This window comes from Lepus europaeus, chromosome 11, assembly GCF_033115175.1.
Source record: "Lepus europaeus isolate LE1 chromosome 11, mLepTim1.pri, whole genome shotgun sequence".
NCBI classification, from domain to species: domain Eukaryota; kingdom Metazoa; phylum Chordata; class Mammalia; order Lagomorpha; family Leporidae; genus Lepus; species Lepus europaeus.
In genome coordinates, this window is record NC_084837.1 from 64,319,720 (window position 1) to 64,332,089 (window position 12,370).

Consider the following 12,370-nt stretch of genomic DNA (forward strand, 5'->3'; position numbering starts at 1 on the left):
CTCATAATAGACATTTTCCACAAACTTTCTGCAGCCCCCTTATACATAAGTTCATGTTTCTGCTGGCATTCAGCCTAGCAATTAAGATGTTTGCATCCTACGTCAGAGTCCCTGGGGTCAGTATCTGGCACTGGCTCCTGATTTGGCTTCCTGCTAATGCAGAACTCGGGGGGCAGCAGCTGACTCAAGCAGTTGGGTTCCTGCACACATGTGGGAGACCTGAATTGAGTTCCTAGCTACTAGCACCAGACCCAGCCACCACAGGCATTTGTAGAGTGAACCAGCAGATGGTACATGTCATCTGTCAACAGAGACAATTCAACAGCTTCCTTTCTAATTTAGATGCCTTTATTTCTCTTACCTAATGCTCTGGGTAGGACCAATTATTTAAGCATTTATACCATGTAACAGAAGTATAATGTCCTACATCCTTAAATAGTTTCTTCTCAGTGGTCTAACAGTTAGCTTGCTTCGTGGACACTTTGCTCTTCAAGGCTGAAATAAATTCCAAGGTTCCTAAACGGAGAGCAAATACTCTGTTCTAACAACAAATACTCTGAAAAGATCTTGATCTTTACTTCAAAAAAGACCTTAGGTTATCAATGGGGCCATGACTTCATTGATGAAAACCACTAGACCAATCTGAATGGTGGGATAGTTTTCCAGAATATAGTTACAGATCATCTAGTTTTTAAAAACTACTAGATGTGAGACTCACAAGCTCTATTTTTAAAAATGCATGTATACTAAAATATTTATGAAGCAGCAAGTTATAGCATACTGTGGTGCAGTGGGTTAAAGCCCTGGCCTGCAGTGCCAACATCCCATATGGTCGCCAGTTCGAGTTCCGGCTGCTCCACTTCCCATCCAATTCTCTGCTATGGTCTGGGAAAGCAGAAGGTGGTCAAGTGCTTGGGCCCCAGCACCCACATGGAAGACCCGGAGGAAGTTCCTCACTCCTGGCTTTGCATCAGCTCAGCTCTAGCCACTGTGGCCATCTGAAGAGTGAACCAGCAGATGGAAGACCTCTCTAACTCTTTCAAAAAAAAAAAAAAAGTCATTTAGGCCTACATTGATGAGCTATACCAACAGCTAGAAAGACACAGCAAAGGAATTCATACATACTGCTTTGTTTACTTTACTATTTCCATTTGGTTCTTGTTTGGTACTTCTCATTTTCATTCCTTCTGTAGAAGAAATAAATGCAGATTGGTTAACTTTGTCAAAATACCAACAATGCTTATAAAAATGGTTTTAGAACTTTAAGTATTCTGACACTGTGAACTATGCAACAGATTGTTCTCTATGTTTACATTTATGCTGGGAAGGTCAAGCTAAATTTTCAGCTAGCTTCTAGCAAGTAAACTGGATATATAATGTCTAATAATTTGCTGAATTTACCAAACCTTCATCTTAAAATTCATACCCTTATTTTCTCTTCATTCTGATTTTTTACTATTTATCAAACTGTAAATTTACCAAATTGTAAAATAACAATGTGCTTATATGAAAAAGAATATTTAAAGCATAAATAAAAGGTGAGTTTTATCATTACCAAAGCTTTCCTTCAGCATCGGTTCCTTTTGCTCATCCTCCTCTTCCTCTTCGGACAATGGTGAAAAGGCAAACCTGACAGAATAGAAAGAAAACATTAGAAAACTATAAATTGCTCTACCATCTGGATTTTACAGAATTTATCACCCAAACTGCATCTGTAGTAACTCATCAATCAAGTGAATGAGTAACAGTTGTTCTTCCCTTTGAGAAAGCTCTCAACTGCCTATATCAGCAAGAGAGAAGCATCCTATTTGAGTGCAGGTTTAGCCATATACTTAAAACCTGTGACCTTAGACAAGCTCATCTGTAAACAAGGCTAACAGAACATCATTCAAAACACTCCTGGAGGTGTTTGTGAACAGTGAGTCATTACAAATAAGGGGCTTAGCATAACACTGATGCATTTATAAATATCCAATTACAAGTTCACTTAGAAGGGTATATGTACCACAGAGGAAAATAAATTCTCATCTAAATTAAAATTTCAGCCTTCAGAGGTGGGAGTTGAGAGAAGCCTCATCTTATGCATTCCAGGTAATGTAAAATCTGTTTTCAAGTGTGAAGCACTGGAAGACAAGGCCTGGTCTGGCCCATCTCAGACACCTTTCCCTGGCAATTTCCAGGAGACTCAGCAAAGCCGCTGTCAGACAGGTGATTCCTAGACTGCTTTAGCTTTGACCTTACTCTATTCTATTTTATTATGGCCTACTATTTTCAACCTACCTTTTTTAAATCTCCCTTTCATGATCAAAACTCTTAATAAGCTAGTAGTAGTATGAAACATCTATAACTTGTTAAAGGGTAACTAACAAGACTTCATGGTAAATATCATAGTTATGATGATACTTGAGAAGCATTAAAAGACAAAATAACATGGGGGTGGGCACCATGGCACAGCAGGTTAATCCTCTGCCTGTGGCGCTGGCATCCCACGTGGGTGCCAGTGTGAGTCCCAGTTGTTCCACTTCTGATCCAGCTCTCTGCTATGGCCTGGGAAAGCAGTGGAAGATGGCCCAAGTCCTTGGGCCTGTGCACCCACGTGGGAGACCCGGAGGAAGCTCCTGGCTCCTGTCTCCGGATTGGCACAGCTCCGACCACTGTGGCCATCTGGGGAGTGAACCAGCAGACGGAAGGCCTTTCTCTCTGTCTCTTCCTCTCACTGTTTGTAACTCTACCTCTCAAATAAATAAATAAAACCTTTAACAAAAAAAAGAATAAGATGATAAGGTCCACTAGCAGTTCCTGTATACACTGTTAAAGAAGAGGACTTGGCCAATGTAATAATACCAGAATCAGAAATGAAGCAGGAAGATTATTTGCCAAAGAAGGAATATTATGATTGCTTTAAGACAAAAACCTACCTTATGAGAAAAACCTAGAAATTATCTGAACAAGATAATTTTGGAAGGTTGCTGATTAAGATAAGCATACAAAAACCAAAAGTATTCCTAAATATTTGGAAAAGCAGTAAGTAATATTTTAATACATAATGCATTCATATAAACCACAAAAAATTTAAATAAAAAGTTACAAAACATACCTGAAACAAAAACACTGAAAGAACTAAAAAAAAAATGAGGGGGAGATACCATTTTCAAAGATGGAATTATCAAAAAGCTATTGAATTTCCCTAATTAATCCATTAAGTCATTAAATTCCAATAAACAGGCTGGCACTATGGCGTAGTGGTGCTGTAGTGCCAGCATCCCATGTGGGTACCAGTACGAGTCCCAGTTGTTCCACTTCTGATCCAGCTCCCTGCTAATGTGCCTGGGAAAGCAGTGGAAGATGGTTCAAGTGCTTGGCTCCTGCACCCATGTGGGAGACCCGGATGAAGCTCCTGGCTCCTGGCTTCAGATCAGTTCAGCTTTGGAGAGTGACCAGTGGATAGAAGACTCTCACTCTGCATCTTGCTCTCTGTAACTCTGCCTTTCAAATAAATAAAATCTTTTTTTTTTAATAATTCCAATCAAAATCTTAATAAGGTTTTCCTAGAATTAAGGTAATTTTTTTTTTAATTAAAAAGCAAAGATCTGATAGCAAATAGAAAATTAAGGTAAAGGTTTAGGTGTTCCACATACCAGGACTTATTTGAAAGCTGGGCAATTAAGACAGTGCGCTACTTAACTGATGCAGGATCAAGAACAAAAGTGAATACAGCAGCCCAGAATCTAACAATTCTTGGTAGATGAAGTCTTGATTGTGAAAATTTTTTGAAAATTATAGAATACCTTTATGACCTCACCTCAGGCTAGGGAAGGATTTCTTAAGAAACAAAATGCACAATTCACCATGGAAAAAAATAACAAACTTGACTCCACATTTCTGAATCTGTATGACCAAAAACAGCATTAAAAAATTAAAAGAAAATGAACTAGAAGAAAATACCTGCAATATTAAGAACAAGAAAGATACTGGCATTCAAAACATACTAAAGTGGCCTACAAATCAATACATAAATGATTGTTAAGGTCTGAAATGTCTGTCCTCTGTAAAACTCACATAGAAACTTAATCACTCAAGAACAGTACAGGTGGTGGGGCCTACTAGGAGGTGCTCAGAGCCCTCAAGCATGGATTAATGCTGTTATAAACAGGCTCAGAAATGGACTCTCTCTTGTCCTTCCACCTTCTGTCAAATGAAGCCACAGTCCAGGCCTGTGCCAAATGCTTACACCTCAGCCTGTAATTCCTGGCCTCCAGAACTCTAATAAATTTATATACATTATAAATTATCCAGGCTGTGATATTTTGTTATAGAAGCACAAAACACAGTAAGACAATAACCAATAAAAGCCAATAAAAATAGGCTGAAGATACAAAAAGCTAATTCACAAAACTGACTAGTGAACAATTTTATAAAAAAAAAAATGACCCACACTTCAATGCAAATTAAAGTTAACAGTGGGAATTCTCATTCACTAGATCTGCAAAAATTAAATAATGGAAGACGTGGAGAAAACTCCTCATATTGTTACTGTTAAATACACAATTTGTTTCAAGTGTCTTGGGAACACAATATGGAAATACTTTAAGAATACAAATGCACATGCCTTAAATGCACCAATTCCAAGCCCACTCATTAAATATTTATTGATCATCTGTTACTGCCAGTGTGCAGTTAAAAAATGTCCTGCTTGGCAGGAGTGTTTTTATGTGCCTGGACGCTCTGGCCACTAGACAGCCTAACAGTGCAATTTATGATGTGGTTCTGGCCACATTGCATCAGTCTCGACCTCTGAAGAACTAGAGACTAAGGGATTAAGCCAATTTACAGGAAGCCAGCATATAATCAAGCCCCAGTCAAAAACATAACCCCACCCTGACTCGAGAGGATGCTGGGAAGCTCTGAACTGGGGCCCCTCCTAGACTCTTCCCGATGAGTCTCTCCTCTTTGCTTATTTTAATTTATACCCTTTCTCTGAAATAAACGTAGCCGTGAGGCTAACAGTATTGAGTTTTATGAGCCTTCCAATGATGGGGAATCTCTGAATTTGTGATTAGGGTCAGAAGTGGGAGCAGTCTTGTTAGGACTCTGCAGTTGGGCGAACCCTGGGTAGCCAGGAACAGTTCTCCATCCTGTGTCCTCATGGAATTTACATTTGTTTTGTTTTTGTTCTTTTTTTTTTGGGGGGGGGGGGTGCAGATTATGAGGGGAAGGCCAACACTGAACAATAGGAAAAGTAAAACAAATGCTAAGAGGAAAAAAAGAATGGGGCGAGGAGGTATTGGGGTGTACAAGACTAGAAATACAAGGGTATTTACAGTATTGTAGCTTATTCCTGTATTTCATCCACCCTATAAATACAAGAGTTAATAGAAATGGCCTTTAGAAAGGACTACTGCAAGACTGGCCCACAGCTGCATCTGCAAACAGGCACTCAACCTTTCCCTAACTGGTCAGGGGGGACCACTGTGCCTGGCTGCTGGACAATGTGATTTATGAGTATGAAACGTTGCTATGTACTAGGCAGAGGCTGCTCACATGACTAGCCTCCAACAGAAACCTGTAGTGCTGAGCATCTAACAGGGCTCCCTGTGCAGAAGCAATGCACCGGTTCGTGGGTCCTTGCTGCTGGGGAAAGGAGTATGTTTCATGTACGTCCTCAGAGGGAAAGGACATGAGGAAAGAAAGCACAGATTTCTCCAGACTCTACCTGCGTCTTTTTCCCTTGCTGATATTATCATTTTGAGGAAATAAACCTTGGTGTAAATACAATGTATAGGGAGTCCATGAATCCTTTCACCAAATAACTGAGCATGTAAGTGATCTTGAGGACCCAGGGACATTTCAAACTGGAGGTAGGCCAAATGCCCACTAATAGGGGAAGAGGTCAACAGTCCTACATTTATACCTAAATGTCATGATGTCATCCATGAAAACAAATTGAGTTCAATGTAACTTGGAGGCAATTTCCACACTGTACTGCTAAGTAAAGGAAGATTCTGTATCTGAACAGGGAATAAAATGTAGAAGAAAGCAACACATCAGGCTGTTAACACTGAAGCCATGGGGAATGAAGGTTGTTTTTTTAAAAAAGGGAAATAAATAAAAAGGGAAGAAAATGTAAAAAAGGTTTAAAGACTGAGGAAGAGAAATATTTTACATGTAAATACAGACAGTGTTTAACCAGTAGATCAACAGATCAACATAACAGGGAGGTCCTCAGAACATCCATTTTTTTCTTCTGAACAGTACGATTTCAATCTCCTTTATTTTCTTTCACGACTTTTCTGGTTTTTTTTTTACCTTGTTTTAATGAGTGAACACTCATTATGTGTATCAAGCTCAAAAAGACAACAAAGCTATTTTCACCTGTTTCTCTTCCTAGTCTTTTCCGGTATGTCTGATGATAAAGCTAGCCATCTAGTTATGTCATCGTATTCTTTCCCTTTGGTGATGTGGTTGTTTACTAATCTAAGGCTCCTAACTATCTAAAAGAGGGAGTGGGTAAAAAGGGAACAAAGGAATAGATATGCACAAATAAAGACAGGCAGTTCCTAAATGAGACCTGCCTAGACAGATAAATCAAATTCCCAAGTGGGTTTCAATTCTACAGTCAGTCAGGTAAGTTTCATTTTACCCTCTCTTCGATAAAGCGAGTTGGGCTGGACAGGAGAGGCTCTCCTTGAGTGATGTATCTTCTCCCATTATTTACCTTATTTATTATATATTACCTCATTTATCATATAAATACTTGTATTATCAGAAGATGCAAGAGCTGAAAGGGACCTCACAGCACTTGGTTCAGACTCCTCTCTTATGAAAGGAAACCCAGACCCAGAGAGGTGAAAAGAGTACACCAAAAATCACAAAGCAAAAGCAGAGGTGAGGTAAGAACCCAACTTAAGTGATTCCAGACCCACTGTTCATGATACAGCGCTGTCATCGTCCCCTAACTACCATGCCTAAATGGTGACATGACTATCCTAAGGTTAGCAGAATAAATGGGAAACGTCCAAAGAACCTCTGGTTGTTTGCTGACGGTCTCCAGAGAACCATGATGACAAAGAGGATCATGGAGAACAGCAACCGCCAGATGGCATCATCCACCCACAGCTCCCGCCAGTCCTACAGTAAGGGGAAAAGCAAATCATCAATAGCCATTAACATTTTGTTCACAAAGCCTTTGCCAAAGAACAAAAACTACTTATTCATTCAAGGTCTATTTACTAAGAGTCTGCTGTATGCTTGGCATGAGGCTGTGTGCTGGGGACACAAAATGAGTGACACAGTTTTTTCCCTTGCAGTGCTTACAATTAAAGGCATCATCTGAACACAGCACTTCCATGATCTGAGAATCTTTAGGGAAGAGTTTTACACAGTTTAAGAAAAAGTAACATCAAGTTGTTACATTTTGTAATTTTCAGTTTTGTTTCTTTTAACCAGAATAAAGCCTTAACTGCATCCAAAAAAAATTAAATAAATAAAAATCCCATTAATCAGTCTTTGTGCTCAGATCCTAAAGGCAGGGCTTCTATTCAGATGAGTACTGTTCACACATTATTTAGTGTTTAGTACTTGGATTCCTTATTTGAGATTTTTGGTGAAGTCAAGGCTGGGTTATGACAGACTATGATTACCACTTACAAAGTTCTCTCCCATTATTAAAAGAAACAAACAGATCAAAACCAATCACTATACCCAGCATTTGTATAACCTTCACAGTAGAAACTAGCCTAATTTCTTACAAGATGCCTACCTTATAAGAAAACTTACTATAGTCATCAACATCAACATGTGTAAAAGATAATACACTACTCATAAGTATATGTGCTTGTAACTCACCGACTGACAAGTTACTATCCTGAACTTCATGGTTGTCCAGATGATAAACACAATAGATGCTAACAGGAAACGAAAAGCCCAGTCAGAGCATTAATGTTGGTTTATGTCCTCAATTACATTCCTCTGATTCTGGTAAAGTAGAATTCTACACACCCTTAACCTCCAATATATCACAATCATTATCACTTATTTTAATAAATGTATAACAGAAATTTCCTGAACAGCTGCTATAAACAAGATTCATAATAATGTCAACTACTTCTGGATTTAAAGAATAGTTCTATAATAATTTATTTAATATCTGTAATTTAACTGAGTCAGAATTGGAAAAGTACTAGAAATACAGCTTGTTCAGGCATTATCAATATAATTTTTCTCTTGTTTTATCCTTAATTTAGTAATGTCAATTTTTTCTTTTGCTATTCAGATGACAAAAAAATAGCTGACAAAATGACCATAATATAAACAGAAGATCTGGTTACAATCATAGGTCAGAACTCACTATTCCTGATAAAAGGTCAAGAGGTAGGCAAATTAGCTTCATTGGACTATGGTCAAATATATACCTAAGGGGCTGGTGCTGTGGCAGAGTGGGTTAAAGCCCTGGCCTGCAGCACCGGCACCCCACACAGGCGCCGGTTCTGGTCCCGACTGCTCCTCTTCCGATCCAGCTCACTGCTATGGCCTGGAAAAGCAGTAGAAGATGGCCCAAGTACTTGGGCCCCTGCACCCACGTGGGAGACCCAGAGGAAGCTCCTGGCTCCTGGCTTCGGATCGGCACTGCTCTAGCCATTGCGGCCATCTGGGGAGTGAACCATCGGATGAAAAAATCTCTCTCTCTGCCTCTCCTCTCTCAGTGTAACTCTGACTTTCAAATAAATAAATAAAATAAATCTTTGAAAAAAAAATATCTAAAAGCACTATAAAAGCAACATACCCTAATCTAAAATTCTATAGCTATTAATCAAATAACTATGTGTTAACATCTTCGAAGAACCTAAATAAATATCATTTGGCACTCAAGCTAACCCAACTCAAGAAACAGAAGGCCTGAGAAAAAGAATCAAGACAGGACAGGGACAGACTAAGAGGTGAAATTTTACATGGGGTTAAGTTTCAGGTATTACACTTAAAATAAGTGGTTCTTTTTTTATATGATGGAGAGACAAAGCAAACTACCATCCTCTGTTTATTCCCCAAATGCCTGCAAAAGCTGGAGCTGCAGCTAGGAGGTGGGAACATAATCCAAGTCTTCTACGTGGGTAGCAGCAAACTAACTATTTGAGCCACTGCCACTGACTCCAAGGGTCAGTACTGACATGAAGCTGCAGTCAGAAGCCAGAGCTGAATAATCAGATGTGGCACACGAGGCCAGGTTAACTGCCCACTCCAAAATAAGTGGTTCTTAATCATTTTTGAAAAAGATTTGTGCATTTCCCCAAATGAAATGTACAAAACTTGCTATGTATACCTCTAGCCTATTAGAATCTATTCTAAAAAGACTGCATTTAAAGAGCAAAAAGAAAGTCCCAGACTTACCTGCTACTGCCAAAATAAGTGTGTTGGTGAAATGTCGATACAAAGAGAGTTTTACAATGTTCCTCCGGAGTTTTAATAGCTTCATTGTTTGAGTCAGGCTAATAAATATGTGTTTGCAGGTCAAGGAATTAAACATTCATAAAAACAGTAAGTCAGTAAATTAATCCTCAGACTTAAGTATACTGGGGCACACTTATAATGGTGCACATCTCACAGGCATTACACATAGCTCTTATTCTCACTTAACCCCACCAATACTCCAAGCCTCAGCAAGATTAATAAGAACGCCATCATCTGCTTTTTGTAATGTTTATTTACTTATTTTCATTTACTTGAAAAACAGAAGAACAGAGACAGAGACAGGAGATCTTCCATGTAGTGGTTCACTCCCTAAAAGCCTGCAACAGTCAGGGCTGGGCCAGGCCAAAGTCAGGAGCCTAAATTAACTGCTGTATTCCAGGATGAGCATTAGCAGGAGGCTGTATTGGAAGTACAGACTGGTAGTCCAATATAGGATACTGGCGTTCCAGGCGGTGACTTAACCTGCTGCCCCATGACACCTGCCCCTAAAATCATCATTTTCAATGAGAAACTAAAGAGAAGTAAGAATCAGGATAAAATAAGAATAGTACAAGCAAAAGATTAAAAAAATATAAAAAAGATAAATAAAGACATGAAGAGGCTTTCCAGGGAAACAAAAAAGATGAAACACAAGAAATAGAACCACGGAAGATGATAAAACGAGTGCTAGGCAAAGGAGGAGGAGTTAATATCCATCTTCTCTCTCCCTCTAAGGTGGCAGTTGCGTTCTCCCCTGTCCCAGTCAACCTAGTCCAGGGTCATAATTACAGGTGTGCCTACAGTTTTCCCGAGTTCTCTCCTCAGTCCCCTCGTGTCATCTGCCAGAATCCGCCACCAGCTGCCTGTCTGACTCAGAATTAAGAGACCCTGCGCAGTATGAGACAGTTAGGCTCTGCATCTTCAGAGCGTTATTCCCAAGTAGAAGTTGCAGAAGACCATGAAGGAAACTCATGCCTACTGAAGATGATACTTGCTGTCGTGACCAACTTTCAGAACAAGGAGCAGATATAAAAATAAGGGAGCTGGAGCTTGCTCTGCCCTTTGCCAGAGCCTTAGCTGTGACTAGTCACGGGCTTAGCTGATCACACAATCCAGTCCCATCACCCTCTCCACCCTCTCTACTCCTCTCTATATTCACAGAAATTCACAAAAGGCACCTGGAAAGAGATTGATCTTAAAAAGTTTTGGCCATTTAGATCCACAACACTTCAATTTCAAATTTTTTTGCTATACATCAATCTGCACAAATTCATAAAATTACCATTTTTTCACATTCAGCTCTTTCCAACAGTCACAATCTATCAAGACATTAGTAATGTACAAGTTCACATAGGACTACATATATAAATCCCAAAATAAGCCCCAAAGATAAAGTCAAAAACCTTACTCTCATCCAACAGGCCAAGTCCCTAATAAAGAAATGTTTAATTTTAAGAAAAATAAGAAAAAGATTACTCAATCAAAAACTTGTTATCTGCTAGTTTACTCTGCCTATAAATGAACAAAATTTATTCTGAAGGGTATCAGTATTCAGATGATCCCAAAATCAGCTTTGGAATGAGAGAACAAAACAATTAATCCAGGTTAAAACCTGCTAAACCTACAGAGAGTTTCAGAAGTCAAACCATCTATGTAGTTCCTAAAACCATACTTTAATGATCAAAATCTTTTTTTAAGTTTCAAAGCATTTAATAATGGCTAGAAGCTAAAAGAAACAGCAGAAGCAGAGTAGATGATAATTCCAACACTAAGTGAGCTGCACCAAGTAACATGACAAAAAAATCAAGGTGAAATGTTCACTGAAAAGAGAAAAGCCTACATACAGCATTTACTCTGGGTGCAGAGACAGTCCCAACCTCTGATATGATTTTGAAAATTAAGACAGCAAAAACAAAAACTGCTTACCTGAACCCTCAGGTTGTTCAGACTTAAAATACACTATTCCTCAGACCAAGGAGAAATAACAAAATGGCATCTCTGCAGAAAGATCAATGGAAACCCATCTCCAAGCAGAGAAATGGACCACCATCAGACAAGCCAATGAGAAGGATATCCACCAGCACAGGGCAGTGTCTAGGAAAGCCAAGGGGATAAAGGCCAAGGAAGCAAGATCAGTCTGGGCCTGCAGACAAAGAAAAAGAAGTGATGAAAAACAGGTGTCTAGAGAGGCACAGAGAAGAAACCAGCACGTGATTCTGCATTTGTATTAATCATCCAGAATGGTTTTGTATTAGAACCAAGAGAAAATGACAACAACTAACATTTGACATCTAATCATTTTCCTCTTGTTACAAACCATCATATAAAATATATAGCCATACGCATTTCACATAAATTGTCAATTACAATTTCTATACAATGAAGCACACTGCTATTACCACAGAGGTAGCTACCATGAGGAACTGGCATCCTAGGAGCATGCAAAGAAGTGCCCACAACTGAAAAAACACTGAGTGTTTGAAAGCTCCCATGCTATCATTTCCTGTAACTGTGATTTAGGCTACAAGTCTAAAGTGACCTTCTCATATTTTTTTTTAAAAAGACACCATTAATAAACTAATTATTGGTTTCCAGAATTGTAATGGAATTTTCCAAACAAGAACTCACCTGTCCCCAAATCTATACTGCTTGTTTCCACAAGTTTATTTTAAGATATTTTTTGTACAACTCTAATTACCCAATCACGGGGCAGCACTGAAAGGATATCCATAAAATAACACAGGCATCAATTGCTGAGAGGGCCAGGTTTACTATCAGAGCCAAGGAATTAGAAAAATACTATGGCAGAGCAGAAAGAAAAAAAAGAAATTGATAGAGGGTTAAAGTTGTTAAATGTCCAATGAAATTACATACCAAGGGCAGGGGGATTTGAAAAGCAAATCTGTATTCACAAACTCCTTTATTT

General features: G+C 38.9%; 1 protein-coding gene across 7 annotated transcripts in view; it reads right to left on the reverse strand.

The window, feature by feature from the left end:
- TMEM87A (transmembrane protein 87A) overlaps positions 1-12,370 on the reverse strand; it is a 48,855-nt gene that overhangs the window by 12,953 nt on the left and 23,532 nt on the right. For 3 of the 7 annotated variants that reach the window (XM_062205722.1, XM_062205723.1, XM_062205720.1), the window contains exons 12-17: positions 12,168-12,243; positions 9,385-9,489; positions 7,846-7,904; positions 7,025-7,128; positions 1,556-1,629; positions 1,126-1,187 (exon numbers count right to left, since the gene is read on the reverse strand). In XM_062205722.1, the coding sequence (XP_062061706.1) occupies positions 1,126-1,187; positions 1,556-1,629; positions 7,025-7,128; positions 7,846-7,904; positions 9,385-9,489; positions 12,168-12,243 (480 nt within the window). The other 4 variants (XM_062205721.1, XM_062205724.1, XM_062205726.1 and 1 more) reach the window with 2 other exon arrangements.